At 37.8% G+C, this 19,902-nt stretch overlaps 2 protein-coding genes across 3 annotated transcripts in view; one reads left to right on the top strand and one right to left on the bottom strand.

Moving 5' to 3' along the window:
* Positions 1–1,291: 1,291 nt before the first annotated feature.
* NID2 (nidogen 2) overlaps positions 1,292–19,902 on the bottom strand; it is a 79,007-nt gene continuing 60,396 nt past the window's right edge. The window contains exons 22-24 of one of the 2 annotated variants that reach the window (XR_012073610.1): positions 18,213–18,263; positions 1,863–1,916; positions 1,292–1,682 (exon numbers count right to left, since the gene is read on the bottom strand). The gene's annotated coding sequence lies outside the window, so the exon portion shown is untranslated. Of the gene's footprint in view, positions 1,760–1,862; positions 1,917–18,212; positions 18,264–19,902 lie in introns of both variants that reach the window. The other variant, XR_012073609.1, reaches the window with a different exon arrangement.
* RTRAF (RNA transcription, translation and transport factor) lies at positions 5,813–19,873 on the top strand. Its single transcript, XM_006199776.3, has 8 exons — positions 5,813–6,034; positions 7,578–7,702; positions 9,799–9,898; positions 14,292–14,378; positions 15,185–15,273; positions 17,258–17,326; positions 19,404–19,452; positions 19,551–19,873. Exons 1-8 carry the CDS (start codon positions 5,974–5,976, stop codon positions 19,703–19,705), a joined length of 735 nt encoding a protein of 244 aa, XP_006199838.1. The 5' UTR covers positions 5,813–5,973; the 3' UTR covers positions 19,706–19,873.

Here is a 19,902-nt window from a genome sequence, read left to right on the forward strand (position 1 = left end):
TATCTAAAACAAGTCCCTCTCTGTTCAGCTCTAACTCCTTTGCTGTTGTTTTCTGTCTCATGTTGGGCTGTAAACTCCGTGAAGGGAAGGCTCAGATCTGTCTTCACCCTTCTGTCCCAAGTGTCTAGCATGGCACAGACAGATGCTCATTAAATATCTGCTGAATGAATGAATGAATGAATGCTCTCCACCCTCACCCAGATCTGACTTCCTCCAAGACGGACCCACCGTGAGCTCCTAGGGGTTTACATGTCATTTGAGAACAGTTCTATGAGACTGTAAAGCGGAAAGTAGAGTCTCGGGTTTGTGCATCAAAACAGAATTTTACTTAAAGTGTCCTCATAACTGAGAGCCAGTGTGGGATTAGGGCAGACCTGGAGGAGTTCTTAGAGCTTGCACGGTGAGCTCCAGTGCTGTGGTGTGCAGGTGGGAACCCTGGTAAATCTGACCCCAGTGTGAAGCCTGCATTTGGAGCCCACCTGGCAGGACAATGCCCTTCACAAGAAGATCAAAGGCCTTTGAGAAACCTGACTTCCCAGCGCTTAGGGATCCCTGCAGGAGCAGCCCCTTCCCAACCCCCAGCAGACCCCTGGAGAAAGACTAGTTCTCAGAAACTTTTTTAAAAAGTGGGTGGTATTATACTAAGTGAAATAAGTTAGACAGAGAAAGAGAGATACTGTATGATATCACTTAGATGTGGAATCTAAAAAATAAATATAACAAAACAGAAACAAACTCACAGATATAGAGAATAAACCAGTGGCTACCAGTGGGGTAGGCAAGAGAGGGGTTGGGGACAACCTGGTACGTATCAAGTAAGTAAGCTACAGTGGGGAGGGTACAGCTTAGTGGTAGAGTGCATGCTTAGCATGCATGAGGTCCTGGGTTCAATCCCCAGTCCCTCCATTAAAAAATAACAATAAACAAATAAATAAATAAATCTAATAAAAAAAAAAGTAAGCTACAAGGATATACTGTGCAGCACAGGGAATATAGCCTGTATTTTAAAATAACTATAAATGGAGTATAATCTTTAAAAATTGTGAATCACTGTGTTGTTTACGTGTGATTTACATAATATTGTGAATCAGCTATACCTGAATTTCTAATGACAATTATAAAAAGAAATTTGAAAGAAGGGAAATGACTAAGGCCTTGTGGGTGACTCAGAGAGTTAGCAGATCTACCAGAGGGCCCACTGGGGTGCTGAGGGGAGGGAACAGGGGCAGGTGGTATTTACGGGAGGTCTGTAAAGCAGATTATTTGTATGTTAATATATGAGATCATAAACTCTACCTTATTCATTCAGTGTTTTCAAGCATTCGGAAGTGGCTCTTCTGTAGTGTTTCGGGGGAGCCTTCACTGAGTTGTTACCCAAATGTCCATCTCCTGTGCCCCGCCCCCAGCCCTGCCTCTCCAGACCGTCTCCTCTCTGCCTTTTAGGACACGACATATTCCTGGTTCTCTTTCTCCTTCCAGCCACTTTTCTCACGAAAGTCACTTCTCCGTGACTGTTCCTCTTACTCCCACTGGAATGTGGATACCGGGTTTTCCTAAGATGCAGTCACCAGCCCTCTTTTCTTTCCTCAGTTTCTCAGGGAGCCCATCCTCATGGTTCAGCTGCAGCTTTACACTGATGGCTCCTCAGCTGACATCTCTTGCCTGGATGTCATTCCTGAATCCTGGGAGTGTTCACGGGTGTAAGAGCGAGGAAACATCGTAATTTTCCCTCTACCCTCTAAGCTCTTGGCTGAGACCCCTGCAACAACAACAACAACAGAATAACCAGAAACAAACCAGTCTGGTTATTAACGTGTGCAGCACACATCACGCAGGAGAAACCTAAACCAAAAGTAACTCACAATGGTGGCTTAGAATTCCAGCTGATAGAGCGTCTTCAACAGAGAACAGTACACCTGTAGAGAAATAACAGAACAAAGCAGTTTCAGTCTCCCAAGGGAAGGTAAATCTAGGAAGGAAGCTAACAGAGGAAAGTTTGTGCTGATTTTCTATTGCATCTCTGGGCTGATGTGAGAACTTGTCTCCAGTAAAAGAATTTATGTCCTGCTTTTCGGCAAAAAGGAGGAGCTCTTTCTGAGTTTGCTGCTTCTCAGTTGCCTTCAGCTTAAAATCATTTTTATGTCGAAGAGGCCTGCATATTTTGGGGTTTTGATTTCCTTCACATTTCCATCAACCATCACTTCAAACTCAACAGGTCCTGAATTTGATTCTCCACGGTCCCCAGCTAGTTCATTTCTTCCAGTGCTCTTGTTTCTATGCCTGCATCCACTATTCTTCAAATCTCTGATGGATGACATTCTTGAGGTCACCTTTAAGCCATCCCCTTTTCCTCCTAGGCTGAGTCCCACAAGCTCCAGATTGTTTCATTTAACCCTCTGGCGTCTGTGCTCATGGGAGGACTATTTCAGTTTTAAGTGACAAAACCCCAACCCAACCTGGCTCAAGTGCCCAAAGCAATTTATTGGTTCACATATTTGAAAAGCAAGATGTTTTCAGGAATTGCCTTTCTCCACCTCTTGGCTCAGTTTTCTCCGTGTGGTTTTGGTTGTCAGGCAAGTTTTCTCTTGCATATCAAGTATGGAAGGTGAGTGCTTCATGGTCCCTGTATGACTAAGGAGATTCCTTTGTGTTCCGATTCCATTTCTACCATGAAAATTGAGCTTCACTGGCCTGCCTTTTGCTTTTAATGCTAAATCATGAAATTCCAGAGCCTGACCTTCAAAAAAAAAGTCCTCAAATTAACAGAAAAGTCTCAGAAAGAGATGAAGGCGATATGCTCTCTCCAAGGAAGAGGAAAGAACTCTTTGCATTTACAGCTTGTTAAAAAAGACCTGATTTAATGGGGCATTAAATTGTTAACATTCATGAGAATATCCAACTTGTTTTTCCAGGCCACAGAGACTTTGCTAGATATTCCTAAGTGTTACCAACTTCTTCTGTTCACTGTCTTTGGAAGAATAATTTGGACAAAGGGGTCTAGTAGTAAGACTGCTAAACTTAAAAAAAAAAAGTTGCAAGTTGTAAAAATAACCTTGAAAAAGCACCCTGTATCTCTGATTTGTTGTCTTACTTGATAACGTAATAATGTGGAAATTGCCACCTCTGCATTTCTGAAACCATATGAACTCTGGCAGATATTCTAAGCTCCATGGGCCATGTGGCCTCTGTCACACTATGCAGCGCTGCCCTGGTAGCACCAGAGCAGCCGTTAGCCAGTGAGTGTTGCTGTGTTCTAAAACCACTTCATTTATGGACACTGAAATGTGAATTTCATATAATTTCCATGCATCATGAAATACTCTTCTTTTGATTTTTTTCAACTATTTAAAAATACATAAACCTTCCTTACCTCTCGTTTGCACTGTCTAGAACTCTGTCTAGAACTGCCTTCCCCCATTTATTCATGTGGCTAATTCCCTTACCTCCTTAAGTCTCTGCATCTCACCTTCTCAATGAGGCCTAACCTGACCATCCTGTTTAAAACTGCAACCTACATTGTTTCCCACTGCCCCCGCCGTCCCCACCTTTACTCCTTATTCCTCTTACCTCGTTATCATTTTCCCATAGGACTTATCACTTTCTGAAATAAGAAATAATTTTCTTATTTAAAATTGTATTATTCATCTTCCTTTGCCAGAGGGCAGGGTTTTTAGGCAAAAGTTCAGAGATGCATCCAAAATGCCTAGAAGTCTGCCTGGCACACAGGCAACATTGAACAGCTTGGTTGAGTAATTAAACAGATGGATTAATGACCCATCAAACCCCTGGTCAGCTAGTAGACTCGAGTTCAGGTCATTTGATAATAGAAGTTGGTTTCCCCTTCTTGGCCTACATAGAGGGCTTGGTCTTTAGAAATGGAATTGTCTAAGATTCACTTCCTGTTAGACACTTCATTCAAGATAGGCCAAAGGACTCCAAATGCAGGGGGAAAAAGACAAAACGATTTTTAAATAAAAAGAGGTTGAATGCTTATAATCTGCTATACTTCTTTTCCAGACTTAGCCTTATCCTCTGCTCAAGTCTGGTGGTCCCTTCGGCATTCTGCGTGTAGGAAACCTCTTCCAACCTCCTCACACCTGTGGGTGATGACTAGAGAGTGTCAAGTGGCTGACAACTTAGGGCCCTAAAATAGGGAGACATGATCAGGAGCAAACAAGTTAGTTTTTTGCATCAAAGGGTCAATTCCATAAAACCAACTTTAAGAGCTGCTTTCCCCCACTTTTTAAAGAAGTGTATTATCTGCAATCCCAGGTAAGCATTCCTTTATATTTTCTCTTTCTTGACTGGTTCATTTTCCTTCTTTTTGGCTAATATTTCGTTAATTATACAGCTAGCATACCCCAAAGTATGTGATTATAGCTGTAGCCTTGATCAAATTTTGTTTGAGGCAAAACACTTTTGGAGCTGACTTTCCTAATTATCTCAGTAAGCTTCTTATTTGGAACATAGAGATTGTCTCACAGTGCCTCCTGAAAGCTATATTCTGACCTGACAGCACACTTTATACTTCTTATAATGTATCGCTAACTCTAGATTATAAGAATTTATTTAGATGTTTATTTTTACTATTAAACCTGAACTTCCTGAAAATATCTTACTCATCTTTTTGTCCCACAAACGTTAACATAGTATTTAATTATAATATGCTAAAGTGAAATAAAACATAGTTGGCTACTCCCAAGAATGTCAATAGCTCCCCTTAGCACAGCCTGAAAGGTGTTTCTTGATCAGGTCCCTGCCTCTGTCCAAGTCTCATCAGCTGTCACTCTCTCCTATCCTTCAGCTCCCGTAAGTTCTAGATCCTCTGGGCCATGCTGCTGCTCACTTCTTGCCTTTGTCCCTTCTCTTCCTTCAAAACATGTGACCCTTTTGACTGCATGGTGAACTCCTCACCATCTTCAAGCCATAGCTCATACTTGTCTGCTTATTGCTTGTGTCCCCTAAACGGCCTTTTAAACTTCATGAAAGTAGGGGCCTGATCTGCCTTGCTCACTGCTCTCTCTCCAGTGCCTGAAAGCAGATTGCGACTGGAGCAGGAAGGGTCTTAAATATGATAAGAAGTTCTGATTATTTCTAGAAGGCAACGGGGACCCACAAAAGGTACTAAGCATTCAACACTTATGGACAGGTTTGTTTTATAAAATCACTATCATTGTTTTCTACAGGAAGGGATTAGAGAAGGCAAGACTGGCCCTAAGAAATCAGATAATTACAGTAAGCAAAAATAATGACGGCCTGCTTTGAGAGTAGCATCAGTGGGTATGGGAGGAGATGAGGGATTTGAGAGAGACATGAGAGACAGAATAGCAGGAATCGATGTACTGGGTGTTGCAGCTACGGTGACAGGGAGTAAAGGATAATTCCAGGTTTCCGGCTTCAAGATTCCGTGGTTGCTGGTGATGTCTAGAGCTATCACTAGTATTACCGTTGTATGTTTACCTGTGAATCACTCCCAACTAGTCGGAAAGGAACCTTGCTAAAAGTCTTTGTATTAGTGGTGTTAGAAAAGTACCTATTTTGTAGGAGGCATATAACAACTAAATGAATGAATTAATACAATGAAAATACTAAACAGTTTGTATGATCCAATAAGACGTATGGCCGATGGTAGAAATTCTAAGTATTCTTTTCTCTGTAGGTTGTATCAAGACGGCGAGGTAAGCAAGCGGTAACTGACTCTCGGTTGCTTTCTGTCTATTGTACAAATAGGAAGCTGACAATAAAGTTTATTTGAGCGTCGACGTGCCCAGACGTGGCCCCGCCCCCGGCCCCAGCCGCGATTGGTGGGCATCAGCTGTTCCTAAGCCACGATTGGCTAAGGCTGCCGTCATTTCGGAGCGCCCCGACGCCCGACCGCCCTCTCGCCGCGTCGCCGGTGCTTGCGCTGCCCGCTCCTCCTTGCCTCTCCTCTCCCGGCCGAAGCCCGGGGGACCGGAGCAAGCTGCCGGGACCATGTTCCGACGCAAGCTGACGGCCCTCGACTACCACAACCCTGCCGGCTTCAACTGCAAAGGTGAGGCGCCGGCTCTGGGCTGACCGCGCGTCACTGGCTCCTCGGGCCTCCGCTCTTTATTGCCGGCACCCGGGCTCCCCACCCGGACCGTACGCGGCCTTGTCTCCCCCGGGCTCCTCTCCTCCCGGCCGCCCAGCGGCCTTTCTCCTTCCCTCCCTGGCTTCGGAGTCCCATCACCCGCTCTTGCCTCGGCATCGTCACTTTCTGCCTTAGTAAACTCCAGAGGCCACCTCCAACTCCCGCCAGCACCCTTAGCTCCCTAGAGGGAAAATCTTACGCTTTCTAAATTAGCGTCGTGGTTCCCGGGTAATTGGGCGATACCTTAAACACCTGTGGGCTTGAGCGGTGCTGGGATAACGAGGAAGGTGCTGAGTAACTTGAAGACTAGTTTCCTGCCCGCCAAGAACTGAGGGGTGGGGGGCAGTCGGAACCCTTCCAGCAGTTTGAGCTGAAGATGTAATGAAGTCCGCGTCTGACAGTGTTGGGGTGAGCGTGTATAGTAATGTGCTAATTGCAGTGTGTGGGACGTGCAAAAGAAAGTTAATAGCAGATGAGCGGGGCGGTTAAATTGTAAGTGAAAAGGTATTTTGGATTTCACAGCATTAAAATTGTAAAACAAACAAAACACAAAACCCCGTCGCTACTCATTTTCTTCCAGAGTTCCTTGGCCTGTGGTAGACTAGTAAGTTTCAAAGTTGATGGAGTGTAAGCTGGGATGTTCAGACCATTGTGTAATTCTTCAGACTTCATAAAGGAGGCCTGAATTTGAATTCAAGCTTGAATTTTGAAATTGGAAATAATTTCTAAGCAGGATAACAGAGTTTTGTTGATCTCCTGTAGAAGCTTATCAATTTATAGAATCTTGCTGTTCTCCTTTGCCTTTTATTTAACGAGAAAAGTTTAGGGACGGTAGAGCTTAGATCTGGATTTGAATCTTTGAGTCTCAGTTTTCTCACTTGTAAAATAGGGACATTACCTACCTCAAAGGGGAGGATTAAATGAAACAACATATGCGCTTTTTCATGAATGCATTTAAGGTACCATAACAGTAAATGACAATAGAAATTAGTATCTTCTCTCTGTTTTTAATTTCTTATAATTTATCACCATAAATTTAACCTTGCCCCATCCTCTCTCGCCCTCTTCCCTAAAGGAACTGGGCTAATAACTGACTTAAATAGCAAAACTATATGCCAGATACTGTTTTTATCCTTAAATATTTCCCTTAATCTTCTTAACAACCCTATGAGGTAAGTCCCGTCGTTACCCTCATCTGTAGCTCTAGAATCTGAGGCACAGAAAATTGAGGCGATCAGCTCAAGTTCACACAACCACTGAATGGAGCCAGAATTTGAATTCGGGCCAGGATATGAACAACATTTTTAATCTGTTAATCCAAAGTCTGTTCTTTCAACTCCTACCTCAAGCAGCTCAAGTAACTTACAATTTTGGAGTTAAAAAAATTCCACAAGACCATTTATTTCTAGAGAAGGAAGTGTTTTACCTAGTGCTTCTAGTGATTTATATGATATTTTTATTGCAGATGAAACAGAATTTAGAAACTTTATCGTTTGGCTTGAAGACCAGAAAATCAGACACTACAAGATTGAAGACAGAGGTAATTTACGAAACATTCACAGCAGTGACTGGCCCAAGTTCTTTGAAAAGGTAATGAATTAGAAAGTAAAGTGAAAAGTACAGAGAGCTTTTGTAAAAATTATATGAAGGCAGACAAGCTTAAAATTACTTTGTTCTCTTAAAGTAAATACAAGTAATAATTATCAGTGTTAGAAAAGCTGAATTTCAGAGGTTTAACTTTATTCTTACCATACTTTTTGTTTTTAAAGCAAACTATATTATCTCTTCTTATCAAGCATTCAGTGTTAGATAGAAATAATTTTGTCCAGAAACAAAGGTGAGGCTTCTTAAACAGTGACATATATTCTACAAATGGTAAAAATGGCCAAAATCAGAAGTTGTAAGTAACATTAAAAATGTAGCAAAAATACACTTATGGTATTATATTAAAATGAGACATTATTGACATGCTTGAAAACTAAGATTATGTCTTATTTATGCTTGTATTTAACATTCATAGTTGTCCCTTGTGTACAGCAGAAATAATCCTAAAAAGATCTGTATTTCTTATTTTTGTGTCTGGAATAACTTTCCCATTGACTTACTTGAATTTAGTAACATTTTGGAGAAAACAGAGTTGTTTTCAAATTAGACTATAAGTCACATTTTACAGTATTACTTACATTAAGCATTTTCATCAACTTTATTACTTAATGAGTAAGATCCTTTCCTTTAAAAAAATGAAAAGTGGCTAAATTTTTCATTTATTGGAACAAAGTGTTTAGCTACCTTTCTCCTTAGAGACTATGAATTTGGAGATTGTATGTTACACCCTGGCTCTGTGACCGTGGGCAAGTTTATAAACCTTTCTGTGGCTCAATATTGTTATCAATAAATGGGGATAATAATGGTGCCTATCTCATACGGTGGCATGTATTGTTAATGACAGATATATACCTATGTACCTGTTCACAGAGGTGTCTGGCCCATATTGAGTGCTATGTATTTGTTAATTTTCCTGCCTCTTGTACTATTATTGCTACTACTGGGTTGTTTTTGTTTGCTCTTAAATATTTTTGAAAACTTTGATAGATTTCTTAAGACTTTAAAATACATTGTTGGGATTTTATATTTGCTTATATCACGTCTTATTTATGGCCCATTCATGTGTAGAAGACAATACAGAGTTCCACATGTGGAAAAGTATTTGAAGAATATGAAAATTTTTCTGATGAAAAATACCCTGAAATGACAGTAAAGTAGGATAACTTAAATATATTGGAACTTACAGAGGTACTATCCTTTAGAATGGTCTCTTTGGAATGATGGTGTCATTGCTTAAAGCTTATTTGGAACTTCCTTTGGAATTACTTTTAGATTGGGAGACATCTTTTGAACATCCTTAATGTTGACAGTTTTTTATACTTTGAAGGTGGATTTGCTTTTTGCATTATGACTAAATCTTGTGAATTAGGTGCTTTTTCTTTTTCTTTTTTTTTTTTTTAAGCAGGGGGATAAAATTTTTGGTTAGAAAATGAGTTATGACTAAAAAAGTGCTGATTAATTATCTCCAAAATGATTTCCAAAAGTGAGTTTCAAAAGTTTTGAGTGATAGCATTGTTGGTGGAATTAGATTTTAAGCTCCTAAGAGACTCATTTGAAGGACAATATTCATTTGAATAAACAGTTTCTGACATTTATTCAAAACCTTGGTTACATTATACATATAATGGCTTACTTTATTCAGTGGCATTTCCACAATATGAAAGCTGAGTTTTAGGTAATAACTGGGGTTTTTCTACTAGTATCCTCCCTTTTATTTAGTAGCTCTGTTTTAAGACCTAGAATCAAAGTTTAGGTTCAGGTCCCAGGATTTAAGTTGTATAACTGTCAGCACTGTTAACCTCTAGGCCTGTTTTCTCATCTACAAAGTGAAAAAGTTGTTCTAAATCAGAGGTGCCCTACCTGGAATCTGCAAAAGTAAAAATTTCAAAAAGCATGATGGAAATATACTTCATTTTTTTCTTAAGTTGTACACTTAAATGTTTCCTTCCCTATATAATTGCATCAAAATCTTGATAATATATATGTTAATAAGTTCTTAGAGATCTAAAGTCTCTTTCAGCTCTACCACTTTTGATTTTGTGACTTTATAGTAATAATGAAACCAGGTTTTTTCCTCACAGTATCTCAGAGATGTTAACTGTCCTTTCAAGATTCAAGATCGACAAGAAGCAATTGACTGGCTTCTTGGTTTAGCTGTTAGACTTGAATATGGAGATAACGGTATGTTTTGTTGGGGAATGTGTGTTTTAAAGAGAGGGAGAGGAAATGTGGGAAAGGAGGAGTGTAAAAATGTAGAGAACTTGCCAGTTTGTGTTCTGTTTTACCTTTGTTTTATTTTAAGTTTTGTACATCATCGTCTCCATTTACAGTGTCTATTTAAAAATGTACTTTTTGTTTGTAATCATTCTTCCATATCCAACTGCCAACCCCCAACTCCCAAATTGTTTAGGACAGAATTTTCTTTTCTAGAATTGGAGCCTCCTTATCGTAAGGTTTTAAAAGCACTGTTTTTCATTGGTATTTAGATTTTTCTTTTAGAATTTGGAAGTGATGTCTTCTCACAAAGTCACATTACTTTGGTGAATCTGCCATCTTTCACAGTCTGCACCATAGCCTTTCAAGTTCACTTGTTGCTACTGTCCCAGAATTGATAGGATTTCCAGTGTTGGTTGCAACAGGTAATTTCACAAGAGACTGAAGTAGACATCTGAGGCAAATACATACTTTAGACCAAAATCTATTATTGATGTTTAATGTTATTTTATTATGGATACTCATATTACTGGAAGCTTTTGAATATTAGTACCTGTAGTAAAAATAGTTTGCCAATAAACTTTTTTTCTCATTAGGCCCTTTCATTTTGAAAGGCCTGCCAGCACCTAAATGTAAGATCTGATTATCTTATCTTACCTCCATTGTCTGCATTTTGTATTCTCTTTTGTGGGACTGTCAGTTCCAGTCCTTTTAATCATTTGCTTTTTAAGCCATTTTATTATCTTTGGCTTCTCCCTTTTCCTCCCATCCTGTTCCCATCCATCTTTTCCCATGTCTGTTGTATCTTTTCTTCTCCAGCCCCACTGCTGTCGCCCTAATCCAGGCTCTTGTCGCTTGCTGCTTAGATTATTGTAGTGTCTTTTGTTCTAGTCTCCCATCAGTGTCACCCTTTATTCCCATCCACATGGCCCACCACTCTTTTTTGAAACATTAATATTTCTAAATGTTACGCTTTGTTTCCAAAAAAAATAGCTCATTTTATATTATATATTCGGAAACACCATTGCTTTCTCATTTTCTATAGAAGGAACTCCAAGCTCCTGTGCCTGGTATTCAGAACCTGTGATAACTGGTGTCCAACCAGGATTCACATACTTGCCATTCCAGCCAAAACTAGAATAATGCTGTTTCCTGTTTACATGTCTCTCTCCCCTCTCATCCTCGAATATTTCTTTGCTTGCACTGTCCCCTTAGCTAGGCTGTTTCTGTCTATCTCTGCATGTCTAAATCCTGCCCATCCTTGTACGATGCAGCTCACATGCCCCCTTGCAGCAATGGTATTTCCTTCTAAACTTTAATAGCTTTTAACTCTATACCTTTTTAAGCCATTCACCACTTTCCATTCTGCTTACATCTTACTTGCTCCACTAAATTGTAAGCTGATACTCAGCTTTGCTTCCTACATGGTACCTCTGTTTCTATTCTTGCTGTAACAAATTACTGCAAAAACAATGACTTAAAGTAATTTATTATCTTACAGTTTTAAAGGTCAGAAGTCCAACATCTGTCTTAGGACTAAAGTCAGTTTGTCGACAGGGCTGGTTCCTTGTGGAGGCTCTAGGGGAAGATCCATTTCTTTGTCTTTTCCACCTTCTAGAGGCTGCCTGCATTCCTTGACTCTGGCCCCCTTTTCTTCAAACCTAGCAGCATAGCATCTTCTAATCTCTTTCTGACTCTGCTTTCATTGTCACATCTTCTCCGACTCTGATCCTCCTGCCTCCCTCTTACGAGGATGCTATGATTACATTGGGCCCACCTGGATAATCCAGGATAAACCCTACCCCCCATTGCCCTGGTCTTTGATTTAAGCACATCCACAAAGTCCCTTTACCATATTCATACATTCCATGGATGGGAATGCAGGCATCTTTTCGGGGAGTGGGGGGAGGTCATGATTCTCTCTGCCACAGTACCTGACATAGTTTCTTGTGTACAATAGATATACTTACCAACTTTAATAAATATTTGGAAGATGTAGTTTATGAATGTTTATATACACTGATGTGGAGCATCAATCAGCTATTTTTTTGCTGGTTCCTCAGACAAATTTCAGATGCCTTATGGCAGAAATCTTAAGGAAATGAAAGCTCTAAGATTTTTTCTTTAGAGCCTTTGGCAAAATCTTATCTATTCTGGTCTGATTTGGTAGGAACCCTATGTTGGTTATTTGCAACAAAGTATTTTCCAACTTTTCAAGTGTTTTTCAGCTATTCCCACATAAAATTATAGTCACATCTCAGTTTCTCCTCATTTACCCTTGTTTAGTCCACTTGTCCCATTTTTATAATATTTCAACTTAGATTATCTGGGTACCAAGAACACAAGGTGCCATATGAATGTGTATCCCTATAGTTGACTGTGACTCTTGAGCACAATTATTTCTCAGTGACAGCATGGTCTTTTTTAATGGATAAGAGACTTGAATTTGTATCTGAAACACTGCCCCTTATCAGTAGGAGGCACTGTTGTTCTTTTGTAGTTTTACATTAATATGTTGCATTTTTCTTGACTTTCAAGTTACTTAAAATTTTTATTCTTATTTGATAAAACCGTTTAAAATTTTTATTACTTGTGCCTTAACATTTTTAAAAGCCTTTTACTAGCTTATCAATTAAGGTGATTAAAATCTGACTTAAATTCTTTTAACTTTTTTGACATGATTTCAGATTTACAGAAAGGTTGCAAGAATAGTAAAGAATTTTTACACACCCAGATTCTGCAAAAGTTATTAACATTTTACTTCATTTGCCATTCTTCTCTATATATACACATACCCATAATTTTTTCCTAAACAATTTGATACTAAGTTGTAGATTCTCTTTTACCCTTAAGTACTTTAATTTGCATTTGCTAAAAAATGTCATTGTCTTACATAACTACACGATTATCAAAATCAGGAAATTAACTTTGATTCTTTGTTTTCTATAGATGTTATCCACATTTCACCACTTGTTTCAGTAATGTTCTTTATAGTAAAAACAAAAATCTCCAAAGCAGTCCCGGATCATGTGTTGCATTCAGTTGTCCTATCTCTGTTCTCCTGTAATCTGGAATAGTTACTCAGTCTTCGTGCTTCATGACACTGACATTCATTTTGTAGAATGTCCCTCCATTTGGGTTTATCTGGTGTTTCCTTATGATTAGATTCAGGGTTTGCAATTTTGTTAAGAATAACAGAAGTGGTGCTGTATTCTTTTAAGAGCATCGAATCAGGAGGCTTGTGTTAGTGATGTGCCCAAATACTGGTCATGCTATTGTGATCACTTGGTTAAGCTTTCTTCACTGTAAAGTTAACTATTTTTTCCTTTGTAATAAATCTGTATCTTGTGGGGAGCTACTTAGAGATGATGTCTGTGTGTTTTGCTCCTCAAACCTTCTCCCTAGCATAGCATCCATTTGATGATTCTTGCCTGAGTCAATTATTACGTTGCCTGCGGTGGCCAGAAGGTGTTTTTCTAATTCCATCATTCCTTCTACATTTGTTTGTTGACTTTCCACTTTAAGGAAGTGCTTTTCCCTTCTCACCAATTTGTTTGTTTATTCAAATCATTATAGATATATGGATTCTTGTACTCAACAGCTTATCCTTGTTTTCATCCTGTATTTCGATATTTACATTGTTCCAGATTTGGCCAGTGGGAGCTCCTTTAAGCTAACTCCTGTCTGACTTAAATTTGAATGCTTTTATTTTCCTTTTTGTTTAATTAGCAAATCATACAAGCACTATAGCCAAAGATGGCATCTTGGGCATTAAGTTTAGTGAATGACTACTAGACATTTTTATTTGTAGAAGTCTTTTAAAATATTAAGTATTTTTCAAGTGAAAATAATAAAATCTACTTTTGGAATTCTGCGTTTTAAATCTGTAAAATAAGTTCAGGTTTGTATATGATGCTGTGTTTGAAGTGCTGATTTTTTTAGAAAGCAAGGTTTTTGGATTCTGTATACAGCATTCAAAAGAAGATTTGGGAAGAAATTTACTTTTTAGGGAATTTGTTTTAATCTCATCTAATCTATACTTACCCTCCTCCCAATCTTCTAGCCCTACCACGTTTCAGAGGAAGCTGAAAAGCAGACTCTCTACTAAAACTTAAATATTTGAAATGTTTTAAGAAATGATAATGAAAAGATATGCTGAATATTCCAGTAATCATTTTAGCTTAATCAAAAAGCTACAGTCATTGTCTTCAAGTAGATTTTTTTTATAGCAAAACATAATTTTGATTGGACGAGTTGTCTTATGCTTATAACCAGTTTGGCTCAGTTGAATTCAGTAAATAAACATTGTTTTACCTTGGAGGTTGAAATTCTACAAATTGTATTTTTGCCTATTTTACAGCTGAAAAATATAAGGACTTGGCACCTGATAATACAAAAAATGCTGACAATGCAGCTAAAAATGCAGAGCCATTAATCAATTTGGATGGTAAGTATATAAATGTATAAAAAAGATCACCACCATTTTTGGTTCCTTAAATGTTTTTTTACTTCCTCGAATGAAGTCTGGGTTTACCTGGTTTTAGTAAATAAGAATGTTTCATGCAGACAGTATTTGTATTGGTATTTTATGCTCTGTGATGTTTTTTATTGTCAGTTACAATGTGCTTTCTCCCTCCTCTTCTAGTTGAATATCTGAATGTTAAAATTCTTTGATCTTCTTATAGTAACTTGGGGGTTTTGATTTGTATTTAGTCATGGTGGTGATTTCCTTCCTGGGTGCAGAAAATATTTTTTCTAATTTAATGACACTATGAGACAAGTGGTAAAATTTTTCATTATTTTACATCCCAGATGTCTGTAAGTAATTCTTTCTCCCTTTAAAAGTATTAAGATTCTAATTACTTAGATTATAATATGTTAAATATTCTTTCATTAAGTGTGACCTATAATTTATGAGTTACCCTTAAGAATTAATAAGCTGCTTGGACACTCTAGAGCTGCTGCTTAGAGAAAAGGTTTTGGGAAAACTGTCCATTGAAGGGAATCTTATGTATTAAAATTAATAGCATTGGGAAGAAATGTTAATTATAAGTGCTAGATAAATGGGCCTTGTGGGAAAAGTTACAGGATAAACCTCATGTGAGTTAATTTAGTCATTTATTGGATTACTCAGTTTGGTCAATTAGAAGAAAGACCATTGATCTCATCAATTTTTTTTAAGTTTATGTTTATATATGTGTCTGTAATTACACGCTTGCAGAGCTGTAAGTTTCCATTTTTAATCTTTTACAGTAAATAATCCTGACTTTAAGGCTGGTGTAATGGCTTTGGCTAACCTTCTTCAGATTCAGCGTCATGACGATTATCTGGTAATGCTTAAGGTCAGCTTCATATTCTTGATTCTTGACAGAAACTCTATATAATTTTAAAAACTCTTTCATTTTCTAAAAATAACTGATACTTAAATCTGTGGTTGAATGACTAAAATGTGGAGGAATGTGGAACATAAAGCATATTTCATGAATTTATCAGTTTTAGATTACCTAATACCTAACTAATATCAAAGAGTGTTTACTATGTGCCTGCCACTGTGCTAAATCCTTTGCAAAGATGATCTCATTTAGTCCTCCCAACAGAGGTAGGTAACTTTTTTAATATGTATGTGAACAAACTGAGACTTAACGAACAGATAATGTTCAAGATGATACAGAAAACTATAGTCAGGATTTTAATCTAGGCGCTCAACCTTGTGATCCATTCTTTTTCCTGTATCACCCCACTTCTGTTTAATCAATCCTTTTTAATGATTCATGGTCTGTATTCATTAAGAATGTGAAAAATGCCAAATTAGTAGTGGTGAATTTGGTCAAAAACATATACCCCCAAATCTCTTTGAGTAATGAAAGTTTGTTTTCAGTTCCACATCCTACATAGGCCACTAAGTTCTTATCAGGGAACCCCAGTGGTCTGGAAGAGGTCTTCTATTTCTGAGAGGAAAAACAGTCATAAGATTTATGTTGGGTGATTATAATAGTTTAGTGGTATTAGGAGAGGGACCAGGGGAGTGGAACTTAACAGACTTGGAGGTTATTTTAGAAATTATTTTATGAGAAATTAAAGAGCTTTATTTTAAACTGCCTTACAGGATATTGAAAATTTTCACTTTCCACAAGAGATTAAACCATAATTTATTCTTTTTAGAATTGTATGTATTAAATGACAGTTGTAACAAGGGAAAGACTATTCTGTTCATAAGTTATAATTCTTTATACTGAATATGATTGTTAACTTGGATTTTCTCAACTCAGATTGTATGCCAAGAGACAAAAGTTGTTTTCAGTGAAATTTAGCTCTTTCAAATTTAGCTTGTTCCTTACTCAGGCACTTACAGAAATTGCTTTGGAAAAGTTCTACAGTGGTCATGTCAGTTTTAGTCATAAACTGAGAGGAAGAACGGTGTTAGCGTATTTGGGGTGCTAAAATATAAGTCTACTACAATCAAAAGCTTTGTAAAATTCTAATCCTAGTGGCACATTTGTCCTTTGGAGTTATTTTAAGAAGCATTCAAGCAATGCATGGCAATATGAAAAACATCTTCATAGGTTTGCCAAATGTGAGAGTACATTAACTGGACTATTTTTAATACATTAGCAATCACTGTTAAAGCTTGGTTTAATTATTTTTTTTCAAAAGTAGCATTTGGTTTGTGTTTATTATGAAAAATTATTTTTCAAGTTTTCCCTTTTTGGGGGGTTCTATCATCCACTAATTAGAAATCCGTTTTAAAAAATCTTTTTGAGTGTGTTAGCATGTGCAGGTGCATGTGTCCACTTGGTATGCCATGATAAAATGCCTTGGTAATGAAAAAAACAATATGGTCTGTAAGATCTGAAAACATCTTACTGTAATAAAGTGAAGAAAGCAAGGACAGTGTGCGTGATATGCCACCCTCTGTGTCAAAGATTGCTTTTGTGTGAGTGTGCATGTATCCCTGAGCATGCTTATAATTTGTACGTCCTTGTGAGGATTCACAAGGGTCTGGTAGCAATAATTACTTTCTGAAGGGGATGGCTGAGACTTGGAGTAAAAGAAGATCTACTTTTTCACCAGGTACCCTTTTTTAACCACACACATAAATTACCTATTCAAAAAATGTTTGTAATTGTTTTGAACATCATTCCACATTATTAAATGTTAAAAGTGAAAACTTTCATTACAATAGCTATTTTTATTTTTAATTTAGTAGGGAGTTTGTTGGTGAACGAGACCTTTCTGATTTCATCAAATTGGGCATCTTATTCTGTAGACTCAGAAGAAAAGATGACAGCCAACAAAAAGTAAAAATAATATTTTTTGGTTTCTTAGGCAATTCGCATTTTGGTCCAGGAGCGCCTGACACAGGATGCAGTTGCTAAAGCAAATCAAACAAAAGAGGTATGTATTTTTAAAATAAATTCTAAATTATTACTGAAAGTTTGTTTTGGTTGTCATGAGGTTAAACTTTGCATGAGAATATTAAGACAACTATTCTGTATTAGAACTGCCCAGAGAAAGGATAACTGACTTTAGTGGGATTGAATTTGAATCTTAGGCAAATTGTATCCAGTCATTTTTCAGTGAAAAATGAACTTCATGTTTATCTCACTTCATTACCTTAGAGAAGCTACCAACAGTACATCCAGTCTGCCAGAACAAACCACTGCATGTGCCTAGTTAAGGTTTATTTAAAAGAACTTACCCTTGTGAAATTTACTGGGTCATGTTGACTAATTGCTGGAAAATAGGACGCACCTTCTCTTTATTTTTTTTCTACCTAAATCTTTACCTTCACCCTTTTGTTTCTTCAGAGAAATTTCTTCTCATTTTACTGTTTTTTAGCGTAAACCATGAGAAAGTATGTTGCTAATAATTCTGGGTTATTTCTAGATGAACTATACCAGGAATCCAAATGCCCCTAAAGTCTCATTGACTGGGGGGTGGTGCCGAGTCCTCAGGGGTTAGCAGCTGCAGCCGTCTGATAAGTGTCCCCACCTGCTATATGTTCAGTGAATGTTTCTTCTATTGTGCCTCCCCCTGCTCTCTAGCTCCCCAGTGTCTTCTGTCCCAGCAGTGTTAAAAGGTTATTAACGCCAGGGCAGTGTAGTCCCTTTTGAAAGATACTCAGTTTCTTTTAAAAGTTGTTATTGGCTTATTAATTATGTATGAATCAGGCCACTGGAAATTGGATTAAAGATCAGCTTATTTCACCCACACTATAGAACAGACAGTAAATTGTTCTGGCATAATAAAATCATCCATTTGTCATTCAGCAAAACTATACCTTTGGTTTGGAAGGCAGGGCAGATGAGGTCATAGCCAAATCTCTTTGCTCCTGTTCACAAAGTAAAATTCAGTTTATTTTCAGTGCTCTAAATAAATCTTACCTTAAATGTCATCTCAAAAGATACTGTGCTATAATATAACAAGGAAAAAGTTATGTAGTTTTAGTGTTCTTGTTTGTAATCATTCATAACTAGCCTGTGGGGGCTTGTGGTCATCTTCAGGGGTAGCTGTTCTAGGTGGTCTGTTGGCAGACAAAGGGAAAACAGACCCAGGATGACACAGAAAGCTACTGAGTACAGTTCTGCTGTTTAGTTTCTTACTCACTGAATTTTCATACTCATTTGTTTCTTCACGTATATAACGCATTAGTAATTTTAAAGCATTTGGAGTCTGGATAGATTTGCATTAATGGATCAGGCAAGAATTGAGTAGTGGCAATTTAGCATTTGTAATATTGAAAGTGTAGTGACTTTTTTACCTAGTGATGATTTATACAGTATTATCAACAGAAAGTCTAGATTGCCTTTACTCATTTTTTGTTTGATAATTATTGTGAACTGTGTATAGTTTGGCATCATCATAGTCACCATCTTTGGGCTATCTATATGTAGGTGGTGACTGGTTAATGAAATGGTTTAGATTCTGTTCATTTTCCTAAACCATTTCAAAGTAACTTTAAATGAAATATTGAAAGTTAAATTATATATAGATAACCTGGTAAGTATCATGCTGGTAGAAAAAAATAGTTATGTATATTTTAGATTTGTACAATTCATAAAGACAGATTAGTGTGCTCAGAAATAAACTTGTTTGAGCAAAAGCTAAGTAGCCCTCTTGGCCCTGCGCACTGCTGCTTACTACACTAAAATGGGGTGACAGCAGCCATGCTCAGCCTTCCTTCCATAGCAGTAGTGACAGCACTGCTGCAGAAAGGGGCTGTCATTTATACAAGGATTGGATTGGTTATGGAACTGCTTTCCCACTGGATGTAAAGGCCATTCTTTCCTAAGTAGTTGTAGTAGGAAAAAACTTGCTCATTAAAAGGCAAATTTAAAGAGAAAAATTCTCAGGCATCTTGCCACTGCAGCTGAAAGGGTTAAAATAACAGTAACTAGCTGCTTTTCACTTTGAGGGAAGAAAATGTGGGTCTTAACTGAAGTCTCATTGTGTCCTTTCCCCCCCCCTCAAGGGTTTGCCTGTTGCTTTAGACAAACATATTCTTGGTTTTGACACAGGAGGTAAGTGATTTTAATTCATACTATTTGGAGGAAATGAGGGAATGAATGATCTTTAAATATAGAAGTTACTGATAAATGCGGTGTTTCTTATGAAACAGATGCAGTTCTTAACGAAGCTGCTCAGATTCTGCGGTTGCTGCATATAGAAGAGCTCAGAGAGCTACAGACAAAAATTAACGAGGCCATAGTAGCCGTTCAGGCGATTATTGCTGATCCAAAGACAGACCACAGACTGGGGAAGGTTGGAAGATGAACATTTTAGGATTTCAGCTTCTCACCTACTTAGTACAGTTGGGAACCACGTACACTCGGGCATGTGTTTGGAAATGTCATGTTTTCGAGGGACGAGTCCCAGAAAACTGACTATGTTCTAGAGATTTACCATCACTGCTTTTTCTTTAATAAAGTTGGGGCAAGTGAATTTTTTTGACTGTGTTATGTATCTATAAT

The sequence above is a fragment of the Vicugna pacos genome, chromosome 6 (genome assembly GCF_048564905.1).
Source record: "Vicugna pacos chromosome 6, VicPac4, whole genome shotgun sequence".
Classification (NCBI taxonomy): Eukaryota; Metazoa; Chordata; class Mammalia; order Artiodactyla; family Camelidae; genus Vicugna; species Vicugna pacos.

Excerpts from the sequence above, each read along its gene's own strand:
- RTRAF (XM_006199776.3), top strand. The coding sequence starts at position 5,974 with ATGTTCCGACGCAAGCTGACGGCCCTCGACTACCACAACCCTGCCGGC. Across the intron at positions 15,274-17,257 it reads ATTATCTGGTAATGCTTAAG|GCAATTCGCATTTTGGTCCA; the intron begins GTCAGCTTCATA and ends TTGGTTTCTTAG. Across the intron at positions 19,453-19,550 it reads TCTTGGTTTTGACACAGGAG|ATGCAGTTCTTAACGAAGCT; the intron begins GTAAGTGATTTT and ends CTTATGAAACAG.